At 41.1% G+C, this 17,483-nt stretch overlaps 1 protein-coding gene across 4 annotated transcripts in view; it reads left to right on the forward strand.

Moving 5' to 3' along the window:
- DCX (doublecortin) overlaps window positions 1-17,483 on the forward strand; it is a 111,589-nt gene that overhangs the window by 16,006 nt on the left and 78,100 nt on the right. For all 4 annotated transcript variants that reach the window (XM_075132501.1, XM_075132502.1, XM_075132503.1 and 1 more), the window contains exon 3: window positions 250-590. In XM_075132501.1, coding sequence (XP_074988602.1) covers window positions 250-590 — 341 coding nt within the window. The remainder of the gene's footprint in view (window positions 1-249; window positions 591-17,483) is intronic.

Raw genomic sequence — 17,483 nt, forward strand, 5'->3', positions numbered from 1 at the left:
GGCCAATGTGTGTGTTTTGGGGAAACATTACTTGCTTTTACTATGATACTGTAGTAACAAGCACCTAAGAAACGTAGGTAAGAATCAGAACTGGTTGGACAATTTTTGTGAAAATGACTTTTCAATGAAAAATGGAACCAAAATTTCATAAACTTTAATTGTGCAGTGTTTTCCCCATTTTCCAACCAGTGCTAATAACAACGTGTTGGTTCCCTATGTAATTACCTCTTTATTTATTATTTTCAAAAGGGGAAAGCTATGTCTGTTCATCTGACAACTTCTTCAAGAAGGTGGAGTATACCAAGAATGTCAATCCCAACTGGTCTGTCAATGTGAAGACATCGGCCAACCTGAAAGCACCTCAGTCTCTGGCCAGCAGCAACAGTGCCCAGGCAAGGGAGAACAAGGATTTTGTGCGTCCCAAGCTGGTGACCATCATCCGCAGTGGGGTGAAGCCCCGAAAGGCAGTTCGTGTGCTCCTGAACAAGAAGACTGCACATTCATTTGAGCAAGTTCTCACTGATATCACTGAAGCTATAAAACTGGAGACAGGCGTGGTCAAAAAGCTGTATACCCTGGACGGGAAACAGGTATGGGAGTTGCAAATTTCTTTTTCTTTTCCCTTTCCCCTCCTCCATTTCGCTCATATATTATAGCAATGCTGACTAAGTGAACAATTACTGAAACCTAAAATTAACCTGAGACAGTCATCACCATCTGTTCTTCTGGAAGTCAGACTTCTCATGCCAGTGGTTATGTTACTAAATTGTCACTGGTATTAATATCAGGCAAAGAATGCAGCCAACCGTCTGAATGAAACAGATGTACTACCCCACTGTCTGAGCACCAGAGAGCTGTGTATATTTTCCAAAAGTTTTCCAAAACATATAAATAATATGAGCAGTTTGTACTGTAGGTTTGTTTATTTGTTAGGTAACCATAGCAGCAGCTCTCAAGGACTCCCTAGAAGTGTTAGAGAAAATGTATTGTTTTACTATTTTGTTCTCAGATGAGCACTAGTCAGCATAAATTAATTGGTGAGTAACACACTCATCTGGCTAACTCTATACTAGTAGGAAAATGTATGGGACATGTGATACCTCCATGGGTAAAAGTATAAATAGTTAATATACAGTAGGGGCTCTGGGTCAGAATTTTGTGGGTCATTGTAATCAGAACAGTTTGACTTAGCTCTCCATGTTCTTATTATACTGGCACATTTTTTAAAGTACCCCTCACTTGCTATGTTGTGGCTAACAGACCATTTAATAAGGTCTTTCTACTGCTGCTGCTATGGAATCCCCTAAAGGAATGTGTGCCTTATAGCTTGGGGTGCTGGGACAGATAGATACTTCATCTCGGAAAGCTCTTTGGTTAAAGTCACAGATGCCAGTGGCTCTTGGAGTTGGGGTGACCTTTTTATTTTTTCCTCTGTCTCTATTTTCTCACTTTTCTGAATGGGGCAGTAGCTCCGACTATACAGCCTACACTGGTACTGTATTGGGCACGGTTTTTATTGTGCGGATTGGTATTGGAGATTTAATATGACTAATTTCATTACCCATCTTCTGCAGAAGATGTTGGTTTACATACTGGCTCTTGAAACATAAGCAAGAAGGTAGATAATCTACTTGACCAATGTATACATTTTAATGAATGAAAAGGTCAATTTTTCAGGTAAAGAATGATATGTTTGTCCATAATGTATGTTAGCCCATATCTGTTCCTTGGGTTTAGAATGTAGAGTATCATACTGAATATCAGCCCAGATTAACTGTTTTGTCTCAATTTCGGTGTTCTCACCTGTGTAATTCATTATTTATTATTGCTTCAAAATGAGAATTTTTCGTTGGTCGGTCACAACTTTTCTTTAGATTTGGGTCAGCCAAGCATTCACCACTCATGAGACATGACGGTTTATACTTTGGTAATGTGCCCTTCGATCACCATGCCCGTAGACCCTACAATGTATTGTCAAATAAACAGGGACAGCTAGTGGTGTAGGTGAGAGGATAGAAGCGAGGGAAGGGGAGAGATGGGAGGAGTGGAGGAAGGAGAAGAAGTGCTATCTGACCCATTAACCACAATCCAGAAAGGTACACTTTTTTGTGTGTGTGTAAAACACATCACTGTTGTGCATCTCTTCCTCATAGTCACTTGATAAGTGAAGGGGGTTGAAATCTATGGGACCTGCAAACTCTTACTCATGGAGTATTCCTTACTCGCACAAGTAGTATACATTGACTTCAATACAGTCAGGTCTCTGGGTCAGAGTTTTAGGTTGAACACTGTAACTTACCTCAGTTGTCATAAGTAATGTGCTCACTCCCACCAGAAGCTTTGAAAGTGCTTCTGGCTGTTGTATTAGCCAAGTCCTGCTGCTCAGTGGGGCCCCCTACAGGAAATTTATGCTGTATAGTCCGCAGCGCTGAAGCCCCTGCTGTACATTGGCTATTAATGTGAGTAAGGGTTTGTAGGATTAGGCCCGATGTAATTTATCTTTCCCTAGCACATGCTAATGTCCTTGGCTATCAAAATATACACATGCTCTTGAATTCAGTACTAAAAAGTGGCCTTAAATTCTTAGTGCCAGAATCTGATAACTTTTCTCACAGTGAATGGTACCTTTATCCACCATTGACTTCAGTTGGACTACTGGTGGAGTAAAGTTCTACTCAGTGTGACTAAAAGTATCACAATCTGGCCCTGGGAATATTTACTCAGTCCTTGCTCTGGAAAGCTCTCAGTGACTTCTGGGAGAGTTTGACTGACTGACTAAGGACTTAAGGATTTCTCTATATGTACTCTCCACCATTCCCCTGGAACACGTATTTTACTAGCTACCTGAGAAAAGATGAATCTCTCTCATACATACCAGTTCCACTGTATATGAAGGGACATGTGGTGATGTAGTTTTTTAAGAAATAAAAAGAAAAACTGAGATCATTTGCAATCTGACAATGATAATGTAATATCGAATAGCTGGTTGTTGCGTCATTTGTTAATAGAGCTCTACACCAAGGACAAATGTGGCCCAGTATGTTTTGGTTTCATTTAAAGATTTCTTCAGTGTTTGTGTTTTAGTCTGTTAAACTGTATTTGAAGTTTCCCACCTAAATTTTTTCCCAGTGTTGCTAAAAAGAACCAAAATTTTCTGCTGTGGGTGCAGTTGTTGGCTGGTATGATCCCCTGTCTCATAGTCCACCATCAATTCTGACCTTCCCTCAAGCTATCAGAAAGAAGTCTTTGAAGGCATAATTCTGACAAACCGTGGTTTATTTTCTGCAAAAAGAAATTCATGCAAAAACCCAAGCTGCTCAAAGCTGAAATGTTGACAAGACTCTTGACAGTCTCACTATTTAAATGCCATGACAGCAGTGTTACTTCCACTGTCATGAAATGATATAATTTACAAAGGCAATGTACAAAGGGAAATCATCCTTATTGAGTCCATGTACTTCACTTAATGAGGTGAAATGATTATTTATTTTATGTATAGGCATTTCTATGACACTCGTCATCAGAGTGCTTTAGAAATGTAGGCATTAGTGGTGAAGGTACAGTGGCATACAAATAATTCCATTTCTACGCACTGCAAACCTACTACAGATGGGATGATAAACTGTAAATTTGGAGCAGGATGCTGTGTGTATGAATAAATATAATATCCATAGAGTTTAAGCCCAGAAGGGTTTAAGCCGACTAGGTCATCTAGTCTAACCTCCTGTATATAACAGGCCACCATCCAGCATCCACACACTAAATCCAACAGGGGAAATGAGACCTACAGGAGACTACTATGTGCCACAGGCAGAGAGTAGGGGGGGCGGAGGACTACCAGTGCTTGAGAATATCAGTGGCACTAATTTTGTTTTTGTTAAAAAAATAAAATAGAGTTGTGTTGTTGCTCCTCGTATCTTGCATTTTCTATGGAGGAATATTTCAGTTTTTCTTGAAGCTGTTAAATAAACACCTTGTGTTTGTTAAGAAGCTTATTTCTTTTTTACTCAGTCTTGCACATATTTCTAATGCTCCATTCTAATGCTCCATTTAACTGTATTCATGCAGTGTCTCTGCTGGGAGCACATTACCACCTCTTGACAGTAACCCTGTAACTCCAAAAGAAAGGAACTTCAAAGAACCTACTGTACATGAGCCAACGCAGTGAGAATCAAAGCAATAGGAGTTTACCTCCTACACTCTCACAGCCATATAACAAATGGTAAAGGACAAAGAAGATAGTGTGTTAGACCACTCTTAAAGGTAATGGGCCAAATTCAGCTCTGTTACGTGGGTGAAACAACTCCTGTTGAGTCTGTAACTGAGAGCAGAACTTGGTCTAATCCAAGGAGTATATTGCAAATTGGTTGCCCTAGCAAATTCTTATTCTTATTCTTTTCAGTACAGTAGCATCCATAGTCCTTTATCAGGACTGGGTCCCAACAGAGGCCAGGCACTATTTTTATACACTGGAAGAGACAGTTCCTGCCATGAGCAGGTCATAATCTAATTTAGAAGAAAACAAAATAGGAACTGTAGATGGGCTTGTAATTTTAAACACCCCCGATTATCAGAATATTATCAGAATGCAGTACAACATGAACCCAATTTTGCAACCCTCACCCACACTGATTGTCCCATTTGCCTGCGTCTTTTTCCTCTCACTGCCACGCCTAACTTCTTACATACCTAAGCTTTTTGTTGTTGCTGGAGCAGAGGTTATTCTCTTCTCCAGTTGTTGGTCTAATAATGATAGCCCATGGCCTCCAGCCTCTACTTCCCACTAGACTAGATATGGGCTACAGATTATGTGTGTAGACCAACATATATTTTCTGAATCCTATATTCTCTTCATACATAAAAATGAACACCTTCTGTACATGCTAAGCCTCTCTATGGCATGTTCACTTCTGTACTCTAGTCCAGTTTTCTGTAGCTATGCTCTAGAAGATCCAGATCCACAAAGGGACTGAGGTGTTGCAATGCCTAACTTTTAGGTGCCTAGAAAATCATTAGAACCACAGTGCAATCCACAAAGCCAGAGTTAGGCTGAACAGGAGATACTGAGGGAGTCCCATGTCAGAATATCTCACATTTCCGTGGTTAAGAACTCTCTCCTGAGAGGTGGGAGATTCCTCTTCAGATCCTTTCTCTCTTTCAGGTAGAGGGAGGAATTGAACGTGGGTCTCCTACATCCCAGGTGAGTACTCTAACCATTGATCTAAAAGTTATAAAGGGGTATTGCCCGCAGATTTTGAATGAGACCTGATCTGGTAGGTGGCCTCTGGCCATGCCTACTGTATCAGGGCCCAAGAGTGAGATAGGTGGAGGAATGCCTATCTTCCCCCAGTCTGTGGACTGTTCTGGTGGGAGATAGGTGTCCAGACCCTTTGTGTGCATGTCCAGAGGCAGAAACATAGACTCCTAGGGAACTTTTACCCTGAACACTTAGGCACTGAGTGAGTTTAGATGCCTATAAGGTCAGGTGTAGCTGAGTGACAAGGTTTCAGTGCCTAAGTACCTTTGTGGATCTGGGCCTAATTGTCTATCACTCTTAACTGTTTACTCTCTGTTAACAGAACAGCAAAGACTTCCACTGATGGTTAACTGAATGCTATAAATGATCTCCTGTTGAGAACTTGGTGGTGTTGAGGTCCCAGTCAAGATGGGGATCCAGTTGTGCTAGGCACTGTACAAACACAATGTAAAAGACAGTTCCTGCCTCAAAGAGCAGAAATAAATGCTATAATGCTGCTATGAGAGACAGTTTAATAGATGGTGTTTGGTAGCTGGATTTTCCTCCCATACCTCCTTGATTCTTCTGTAATAATAGAGTCATGACAGGATAATTTAATACTTTCCTAGCCATATAAAAATACAGTGGTCTGTTCTTTGGACTTGATTATTTCAAATATATAGGGCAAAGAGATATCTATGTACTATTCAATGACTTTTATCTACAGGAGATGCTCCCTAAGTGCTTCTGTCCCTTCCAAGTGTTAGCTGTCTCATCAAATCAAGTTATATACATATTCATATGTCAGGACATTTGTGGTCTTACTCACTTGAGAATTTTCAGCCTTGATAAAATCTTCCCCTCTAGCAATCTTTGCCTTGGCAAGAATTTAATTTGGCAGGTGATAGGTGAACTTCATCTTTCTGTTTGCAAAGCTGCTGCAAATATGTACAGGGCTGCCCTGTCTCTGGTGCCTGAAGAGGAGTCACCTTGCTTTAGATGACTTGCGCTGAATGACGACACTGGCTATTTAGGGGAAGAAACATTTTTGTCAGAGATGAGCAAGTTCACGAGAGATCATTTGTCAGGATTCCCAGATCACAGCCAAATATGTGGTTGAGAATCCAAACAAAACCAGCGTTGTTGCAATACCGGTGATGAGCACAGTTACAGCGGATCAGGCTGTGATAGTGAAAACAACAGATTTGCTCAATTTGGGCCCCACCACACTGACTTTAATTTGGCATGTGGAAATGGAAATCCGTCACAACAGTTTGGCCACCCAGCTGTCATTACAGGTAATGGGCCAAGTTCTACTCTCTCTCATGCCAGCATAGTCCTATAAGCTTCAGTAACAGGCCTGTACTGGTGTGACAGGGAGCAGACTTTGGATCAATATACACAAACCCATCCATTGGTCTATAATGAGCTCTTAAGAGGAAGGTGGAATAGTCCCATAATGTACCTAGCAATGTCTGCATTGCTATGAGATGGGAAGGGGGAAAAGAATTCCCTCTAGGACCTTGTAGGTAGTTAGCTTATGCCCAGAGGCATGAGGTTCACTTGCTTTGTAGCATTGCATTCGCTTGCTATCACACAGGTTGGCAGCGGTGGGTGCTGTCCGGGGTTCTCTGCTCGGTGACCCCGTCTGGTTCCCTTTGTCTGACCCTTTGATTGAGGGGAAGAGCGAGAGACCCCAGCCCCAGCCATTGCCGCTGTGGACACCATCATCACTGTCACCTAGCAGGGGTCCTATCACACGTGGATGTACGTCCCCCCACCCCCAAACCGCCCACCCTGCAGCTGTGCCCATCTTGTCGGGCACTCTCAGGAGAGGAATAATCGGTGACACTGGGCATGGCACGGCATGGTAACTCGAGGGGGTGGAAGACCACGAGTATCGAGGAAGCCCCCCCCCGCTCTAGGCCACCAGGTAACTCAGGAGGGTGGAAGACCATAAGTGTCGAGGAAGCCCCCCTGCTCTGGGCCCAGGCTAGCCTGAACACTTCTCCCTCCTGAAGGCTGCTGTGTTATACCTTGCAGTTTGCTTTTGTTTTGTTGCATAGTTTTGTTTTTTCCTTTTTGGTGATTCTTTGTAAGTGTTATGCAAATAAAATTCTTTTCTGCTTCAAAAAAAAAAATCACACGGGTTGGCCCCTTAAAGGGGAGATTTCGTCCAGCCCCATCGGTAACACAAATAGTTTACCTCCCCAGGTGGGAAGAATGAGCAAAGTCACATGACATGCAGGTCACATGGCAATATAATGCCTTTGGGAGGGTGGAGATAAGGCAGAAGGCTGTGGAGAGCCAGAGGCAACACTCTAGGTAGGATGCTCTGGGAATAGCTGATTGATAGAGACCAAGAGGGCTGCATGAGTTGCTCTACACAGAAATATGCTCCAGATAGATGGCCTGGGGGTGGGAGCCTGTTAGGGAGCAGGAGCCAGTTAGGGAGATGAAATTGTGGAGAGCAAGGCTGCTAGAGGAAAGCCTCAGTAGGGACAGTACCAAGAGTCCTGTACCAAGATATTGTGAGCCAGCTAAGAATGCTTGGTGGGAGTTCCTGTGTTTTCTTGGGCACTTTATTTATTACTATAAACCCAGACCCCCCAAGAAGGAATGTTACTTCACACAATGAAAGCTTATGTTGAAGTGATTGGGGTGCTCAAGAGGGGAAAACTGAGGCAGCAACTAGCCCAAAACCAGAGTGGGTAAGTGGTGCTGCTACACTTGTGTTGCTGAAAATGTCTACATTTAAGATGTCTGAGTCTAGTCTAAAACTTCTCTAGTCCTTTTAAGATTTCACAGGTTAAGAATACTTTGGAGAGAAGAGTCTTGTTTGCTTCATTTGGGGTTTTCTTTGAGTTTGCATTCAGTTTCTTTGAGTTTCATTTGATGCCACTGAGCCAACAGGAGTATCCGTTCCCTTTTTTTCTCTCTCTCCTCTTCATTTAATTCCTTCTCTGGTTTAAGTCTGAAAATTTGGTGGACCTGCCATGAGTATTTCATTCTGATGTAAAGAGAACAGAGTTTGGTTCCCAAGAACTAGCACAAACATAGCTCACACAAGTTAGTTTTTGCCCTGTATCACCTCGCCTATGGTGACCATTGTGTGCTAGGTTAGAATGGCTGCTTTTCTTGTCTGACGCGCTTCTTTTCCAGAATACTGTGGTTAAGGGCATTCTCGTGGGATTGTCAGTAAACAGAGAGAAATATTGGGCCTTTCACTTGCTTTAGCTCTAGATGGGCAAAACTCTATTGACTTTAGTGGAGTGACTTATGATATACACCAGCGTATGGAAATCAGGATGAGACGCTTCCTTTCTGGCACTTGCCAAAGTTTCCATTTTACATGGCAAAATAATAATAGCCAAGCATCTCATTGGAAATAGCAGTTAGGCTGCATGGGATATAGAACTTCTGAATCCACTGGCATAAGTGTCATCCTAGATTCAAGTGCTGGGTTATTTAGGGCGTTCTCAGTCTAAGCTGGAAGATTCATATGGTGACCAGACACTAAAACAGACTTAACCAAGTCTTAACTCAAGTATCAACTTAAGGTTTTAAGTAAATAAGCTACAGTGGATACGCTAACTTCCTGTACATGTAACCCTAAATGTATGTGGTGAAATATTCATAGACCTGTTATCTAGAGCTATTACCTAGAACTGTCATTGAGCCACTGCGTCAGTCTGTGACCAGCGTTCCTATTTATTTCTATTTACATAGATTAGAGGATCATAGAAGTTGGGGAGGAAAAGACCTATTAGAACATGGATTTCTTCCCCCCTAAGTGAGGCTGTACCAGCTATTATTTCTGGAAAAAAGCTTAGCTCAAGGCACACTTATCACTGATTTACAAATATACATTCAAATCCTCTAGGACCAATGTTCATGTTAAAACCCTCCCACTGCCAAAACTGCAAGTTCATTGCTTGCTCCCACTGGACCCAAAAGGTAAAAATATATGAAACCTCTGTCACATTTACTCTGGCAAGTCAATTGAAGTGAAACAACTCCTTTCTTGTAGGGTTTCTTTAGTTTATAGAAACAAAGGTATTCAGGTCAAAGTTAGAGTTCTGGACATTTGCCCACTTAAAACCTAAATAAACAAGTCCCCATATCTCCAGTTTCAATTACTTGCCAACCACAGTGCTTCCAGCACTTCTGTGGAAATGCCATCAGATGAGATTCCCACTGATGTCAGTGGGCTTTGGATCAGGCCTGTGGGAGGGATAACTAATGGATAACTAGTATCCTCCCCCCTCTCCTCCTAAGACCTACTGTCCTGTAACAAGTGGCTTATTTTTTGATGGAGCAGGGTTTTGAGGTGTTGGGGTTTGAATTAATAATATCCTTGACGCTTGTGTACTGGTTTCCCCTAGTTCTGGATGGTCTCTGCTTTACTTTATCATCCTTTTTCATGATTCGTGGAATTGAAAGGAATCTTTAAAAAGTGACATTGGTGCTTGTGAAAGGCTGCTGTACGGACAGCCTTGATGTCTTAATTCCTTTGTTCAAACAGCAGGAATGGCCTGGATAGCAGCAGCCGTACAAGTCTTCTCCTCCCTACTCCCCACCAGCCACACACCCAGACACATACACCCCTGGGCCTTGAAAGGGCTGAAAGGATATTTCCCTCTTCATGGCCAGTTTAGTCTTTGGCCTCTCAATTTGGAATGTCAATAAGGACACCAGTGTTGTTAGTGTCTGATATAGGTATGTGTGTAGGTTCTTGTGTGATCTCTGCGCAGCTCCAAAAATTATAAGGTGAACACAAGAAGATATAGGGTGAAGTTCTGGGCCCATTGAAGTCCAACAGGAGTTTTTCCATTGACTCAACAGATACAGGATTTAACCAACAGTTCTCTTGTCCCTTCCTTTCAGTCAGCAGGGGTGTGGTTTTTTTATGACTGGTTATTGCCACAAGGCTGGTAAAAGATGTTAGAAGGTGTATTTTGTTCTCAAGGTGGAAATCTCAGAGTCCTCATCTCTTCCACCAGTGAATTCCAGATTCTCAGTGCCAGATGCTGAGAAAACTCTTGTCTCCTGCACACACAAGTTTCACATCTGAGGTGGATACTTGCCTAGCAGGATCTGGATAGAGACCTGCTTCTTATTTCACAGGCTTCTGGCCCTCCTTAGGTCATCAGATGATAGAGACCAACAGCCCATCACCTGCTTGGATCAAGTCTGACCTAGAAGTGAAAGGATTGCCATTACCAACTTCTGGGCTGCCCACCCCTTACAGGTATTTAAAAAAAATAAATGGTGACCAGCACCTTTATTTTGGAGGTTGTCTTTTCCGGTGACATCTTTCTCTTTCAACTGAATGCCAGTAGGAAGGGAGAGAATTGTCTGGATATCAGGAGGGAATTATTCATTGTGGTGCCAGAGGGTTTAACGAGGAATAAATAGGCTGAAAAAAACAAGCAAAGGAAAATGTATACGGAATATCAGGAGACAAGATAGGTTGCTGGCCAAGAAAGACGTTAGGACTTTTCCATTTCTTATTGGTATTACGATGTGATACAAAGGAGTTTGGTTCCCCTTCAGTGCTTAAGCATAAATTGGTATTGTATATTGTATATTTGTATATTGACAGGGTAATAGATCAGAAAGTCTTTCTTGTGCTTTCATTTGAATATGTTTCTAATGTTTCTAACACTTCTGGAACCTGATCTGGGTACTTGGTCAATGTCTCTTGTTTCCTGTCTCATTCTACATCTCCTCTTTCTTTCCTGATCTCTGCTGCTTAATTCCCTTCTCTATTACTGGTCTTGCACCCAAAAGTTTTAAGTTATTCATGCCGTAATGACTTTACAATATTATTTTCTTCCATTTTTTATCATATATTTCATACTCTGTGCTCTGCTGTTGGAATTCCTTGAAGGGATTTGTGTACTGGAATATAACTTAATGACAGACTTGCAAGAAGTTCCACAACATAGTCTTGTTAGATGATAGAGCATCCTTTCTTTACTCTTTTGCAGCTGACACCTCTCATGGAATTTGATCAGTGTATTAGCTGATTCTGCACTAATTATTTTCTCTGTGAAATGTGCACCCTGATGTAGCCATACGTTTCATAGACTAATTTCTTTTCTTGCCTTTTTCACAAAGGACACAGAATTAGAGGGAGGTGCTGTTCAACTGCTCAAACCGAAGTCTTGGTATAGCTTCTTTGATTATGATGCTGGTGTCATTCAAAGGTGTTTCCTGTCTGTATATATGAATTAGTCATAACTAATGGTAACTTTGATCATTTCCAGGGCTAACCGATTCCATCTTACAATCTAGGGTCCATCGGGGTGATAAGATTTATTGGCATAGAAATGAGTGCAATGAAAACACATCTAAAAGAGCATTGGAAAGAGAGAGGTTCAGTCAGATCTGTCTAGATCTTCAATATTGTTGGAGCTGCTGCACCTTGAGCTCAAAAGTTCTGTCAGTCAAGCAGCTTGCGGCAAATTGATTGACAAGGAGAACTGGAGTTCTAGGGCTGATCCTGGAGATTTACTGAACAGGCAAACAGAAGTAGGGATAATGACCAGAGCATGCATTAGTCAAGGAAAAGAGACACACCCCATCTCCCATGAGCCTGCAGCCAAATCTGTCTTGAACTGCTGGGCATATGGGCCTTATGTAACGTCATGCCTGATGCTAAGGGTCCTAAGATCATGTCAGTTTTCCTATTTAAAACCCTCTGAAACACAGGGGTGATGCCAATGTCCTTATTTGTTCATTCTGGAAACATATTTGTTTCTTACTGAGATAGATGCAAATCTCATTGTCACTAAATTGTATCTATCTTTGTCATTTTAAAAAAAATATAAAATTGCAGAAAAAATACCTTGAAATATACATCCATTTTTTCTAACTTAGAAAATACTTCTATTTAAGGACATTTTGGAAGCGATTGGTCTAAATTGTGACCTAGTTGCTACTGATTTATTAGAAAGGGGAAAATTAATTTAAAGTGAACAAAAATTGGATTTTGAAAAACAGGTGAATGTGCATACACTGTTATCAAAACCTTCAGAAGCATTATTTTAGCAGTGTGACTGAGTGCTTGTTTGCAGCAGCCGGATTGGCATGAGAGGTCAGAGCCTTTCCAATCCTCCAGGTCTGTGATCCATTGTCTGAAGGACAATGAACACAATAAACTGTACTGGGTCCACAGAAATAATTATGCAGCCAGTCTGCTTGCAGGGCACCAGGGGAGAGCAGGATTTGAGTATCCTTCATTGCTCTCCTCTGCCCCACCATCTGCTGTGTGCTGCTTATATGACATTTAATCTGTAGGCTGGGGACTGCAGCTCTGCTTCCACTTTTGCCTATCTGCAGAAGTGATGAGCTTTAAAGTCCAGGGTTTCATGTGAGGTACCTAGCCTGGCTGACCATTTCTGGTGGGAAAGTTGATGGTGGCAAGGGATGTTCTCCTTATTAGGATTGGTTGTGTAGGAAAGAGCAACTGGTTAGAAAGAGATTATGATTCTTTCTTTTTTTTTTTTGGAGGAGAGTAAATGATCAGTGTTGGCCTAACTATGCTCCCCATTGATTTTAAGGGAGATTTACCATTGGCTTTGGTAGTAGTGCTGCTAAACTAATGCTGCAAAACTAATGTTTTGGAAAATCCTACCCTTAGTTTTTACCTACCCATTCTTCTTGAAAGGAACATAGATCACCATTGTTAATGTATGTCTTCTCTTAACAAGGGTGTGATTCTCAGCTATCTCTTTGCAGTATCGGAGTTTTATTCATTTTTTACAGCTACAGCATCACATACATGAAGCCTGGAGATAAAATTACACCCTTTTCCTTCTTCCAGAACATCCAGTATGTGTAGGAGACCATGAGGTACATTAACAACTGAGATTGCACCCCAGTTTAGTTGCTGTTTTTCAACTCTTCAAGAATCTTAAATGTAGGAGATAAAATAGCGCAGGGACAAACATATATTCCAAACTAGGAAAGCTGAAGGCTTGTTTGAAATCTTCAGCCTGAGCAGCCTGCCTTCATATAGGTGAGCTCTCCAAAAGGCAATAAGATGTTTGAAATAAATAAACTTCTCTCCACTGAATTTACACATATCGGGAACCTTATCAACTGCTGGCAGACTGCAGGATTACATGTAAATTAAGTGTATCAAAGACTTGAATTTTATAGCCAAAATTAGGAACCAGGAATATTATTCTTGCATACTTGAAAGCTCTTCATCGTGGATTAGAAACGAGAGCCTACATCTTTTAATACTGGCTGAAAGTGGAGACATCTCTTCTGCTGCTACTGAATTTTAATACCGTGTATTACTTTCAGAATGAATAGCACTGCGGATTTTCTACTTTTTTGACAACTGCAGTGATTGGGGTTTACAACTGACATGTATATTTCAGGCTCAAAATGCAAACCATAGGGATGATTGATGATGTAACTACCTCAGTGAAGATTTAGAAAAATGTTATTTTTAACTCAGAAGTGATTGAAATCTTCTAAAGCTTGGCACATTTTGCTATTTAAACTGGAAAAGCAGTTTTTTTAAAAAGGCTTTCCCTCCTTTCCTTGAATTTGTATCTGCCTGATGTTACTTATATGCTTCACATTGGATATGACTTGGTAGCTAATCATATATAATCACCTATACATGGCACTTCTTCTCCAGAATGCTCTTCTTTCTGGAAAGCAGATGCTGAGAAAAATCTAACCAGTTTCTGATGTTAAAGATCTGGGCTCCTTCCAGTAGCCAGTGTGAAGTGTTTAATCTGACCCAAAAGGAGCAATGAAAACTGAGTTGCAGTAGAACAAAGTGAAATTATACTAAGGATCTGCTAATGTTAATACTGAAGATATACAGCATCTTTTATCTTCTGAACTAAGCAATAATAGACATCTGACCCCAGAATCTTCTTGATTTTTCAAAAAACCGAAAAGAGGAAAAGTTGCTATAGCAAAGGTTTTATATTTGATATAAGGGAGACGGTTTATTCCAGAGATCAGAGCAGCAGACAGGGACTTAAGACTCCTGGGATCAATTCCAAAGTCAGCCTATGATTCACTGTGTGACCTTGAGTAAGGGCAATTAAATCAAAAATTTCAAACTTAGGTGCCTAACTTTAGGCACTTAACTCTATATCTAAGCACCTACATAAGCTGAAATCAGCCTGATTATTTATGTCTAATTTTATGCACCCACATTGGAAAATTTGGTTTTTAGCTTTCCATTGCTTCAATTCAGCCGTTGGTAATGTGGATATAATGTTTACCTATAGTGCTGGAATGCGAGACTGTATGAGACGTAACTATTCATGTTTGTTTGCACCATTCCTCAATGGATTTTAAAGCAGAATATTAGATCTCAGAAAGCTTCATAACATCATCTATTTACCTTTTTCTCTTCCCCTTCAAAAGTCACCTATGGAACAGCTGATTTGAATAACCACATGAATGTTTTGGAGATGGACCCTCAGTGGGATCCACTGATGGTAATCTCTTCTTGTATCCTGTACGGTATTTAGGCCATAAGACAAAGCTGAGATTGATTCAGTTCCCACCTTATCCTCTTCACATGTGCCTCCTTTCCATAAGTCATGCGTTCACTTTTTTTGTAGCCTGGCAGCTGCAAAGGGTGGTTGCTAGGTGACAGCCTCCACAGCACAAAGAGCTCTCAGCTGGGGAGGTCAGGTCTGTCAGTTCCAAACAGCTGTGCAGAATTATTATTTGTCTTTCTCTTGTTTCTGCTAATCACAGGGAGCCAAATCAAAGTCAACTTTTAATAGAAATGAGAACGCCAGCAGATACTATTTATGGCTTCTGACACATCACCTCCCTCTTCCTAAGCCTTGGAAGTGATTGTGTGGGTCAGCCGTGGCATGTTTGGCTAGGTAGAGAGCTGTAGGGATAAAATGAAAAGGGTCGACTTCTATTTCTGTTTCTTATCTGTTCTCTGGTCAGGTTTTCTAACCATTTCATCATTTTTGTTGCTCTCCTAAGGATTCTCTCCAGTTTGTCCACATCTCTCTCAAAGTGTGGCACCCAAAACTGGACACAGTACTCCCACTGAGGCCTTACCAGGGCCCAGTGGAGTGAAACAATTACCATCCATTTCTCACATATGACACTCCCGTTAATACACCCCAGAATATTAGCCTTTTTCACAACTGCATCATTCAATTTGTAATTTGCTATAATCCCTGGATCCTTTTCTACAGTACTACTGCCCAGCCAGTTATTCCCCATTTGGTGTTTGTGCATTTGACTTTTTTCCTTCCCAAGTGTAGTACTTTGCATTTGTCTTTATTGAATTTCACCTTGTTGGTTTCAGACCAATTCTCTAATTTATCAAGGTCATTTTGAATTCTAATCCTGTCCTCCAAAAGTGCTCCCCCAGTTTGGTGTCTTCAGCAAATTTTATCAGAATACTCTCCACTCCATTATCCAAATCATTAATGAAAATTCATAAAGAATGGACTTTTTTTTTCTTCCTACAAGAAAACCTCTATGATGTCAAGTTAGCAAAACTTCAGGGCTTTATTTCCATGACATATATTGGAGCTAGATTCTCCTTTCTGATTGGCAGATCATTTCTTTCTCAGCTGTATAGGCGCTTATCCCACATTCCTCACCATTGTCCCTGGTCTGCTTTTTCCAGGCTATTTTATGCTCTCAGTACATGCACGGATTTCTTATGTTACTCCCAAATCTAATGTTAACTTTTTTCTTTCAATAACTACATCTTCATGCAGAGAAACTAATGATAAGGATAATTCTATAGTTTATGATTCAGGAATATACTGATCCCCGAAGGGATCTGAGCAGCATTGCACAGAGATCTATGTGAGTTATTTGGCAGAGAAGGACTTTCCTCTTTTTCTGAAACAACAGATTTTAGCCACTTGCAGAGGCAGAATATTGGCCTGGATGGACCAATGAATTGATCCTCTGTGGCAAATCCTATGTAAATATAACAGCCTAATCTCCTCGCCCTAATTGGAATTTCATGCTTAAATTCTTTGCACAACTTGGGGGAAGGAGGGAGAAGAAACTGCTAATAGAGAATTTTAGACAGTTTGACAAGTGTATCCCATATTGAAAAAAATCACTGTATATAAACTCTCAGTGATTCTGTAACTCTGGCCTTCTGATTGTATGGAGGATTGAAAGATGTCACTCCTAGTAGGGTGAGGCAATTACACACTGCAGCGTCAATGGATTTGCCATACCAGATGGGACCATTAGTTCATCAAGCCCCTCTTTTGCCTCTGGCACTGGCCATTCCCTGTTACTTCAGTGGTAGACACGTCTTCAATAATGCAATTGAATTGTGCAATGCTATATACAAGAGAGAGAAGAAATTCATTCCTGACCCCTGTAGCAACTTACATTATACCCTGAAGCTTGACATTTGCTAACTCCTATTTTAGCTAAGCATGTACAGCTTTTATATATGCAAAAAAGTCAATCAAATGGTGCCGCAGTCCCATTCTAAATAAAAATGGGAACTTTACATTATTCTGTAAACTCAGAAGAAGATAGCAATCCACTTTCTTGAAATGTTACACATACTGGAGTTGGCTAGCCCCTTGAACTCATCATCTTCCACTCATTTATTCTTTAATATCCCAACTCTGGGTGGTATTTAAATGTAGAATTTTCAGGGCCTCGTCCAAAACCTCCTGAAGCCAACAGAAAGCCTTGTATTGACTTCAATGGGCTTTGGATCAGGCCCATGTAGGGTGATCATCACACTCTGATTGCACAAAATTGGACTTTTGCTATTTGAAAAGTGTACATAGCATCTCACTCTGATGTCCCATTCTGTTCCAGTGGGATCAGGGCAGAAGGTTGCACCCAACAAAAGAAGCCAAGACCATAATAAATGGTTGTAACTGGTTAAGACCTGAATCACTAATGATGATGAGCTATAGACCCCTGAGAATAAGAGCATGCAGTAGGATTGTGGCAGGGTTTTGCATAATTGAAGGGTGCTATGCCATCATGTATAGTGTGTGCTCTTCAAACCTTAAGGGCCATATTTTCACAGCCCAGGCCCTTGCTCGTGGGGACAGTTGTAGGGATAAATCTTAGTAATTATATATCTAATTGCTAAGATTTGCATGCACAATCCATTTGCAGATGTCTTTTCTCTTGCAGTAGGAAACTGTGCCCACAAACAGGGATGTTGGCCCTTAGCTTGGCTGCAGACTTACCTCTAAATCTGAACGCAGCGTGTGCGCTGCTTTACTAGCAG

The sequence above is a fragment of the Caretta caretta genome, chromosome 9 (genome assembly GCF_965140235.1).
Source record: "Caretta caretta isolate rCarCar2 chromosome 9, rCarCar1.hap1, whole genome shotgun sequence".
Taxonomy (NCBI): domain Eukaryota; kingdom Metazoa; phylum Chordata; order Testudines; family Cheloniidae; genus Caretta; species Caretta caretta.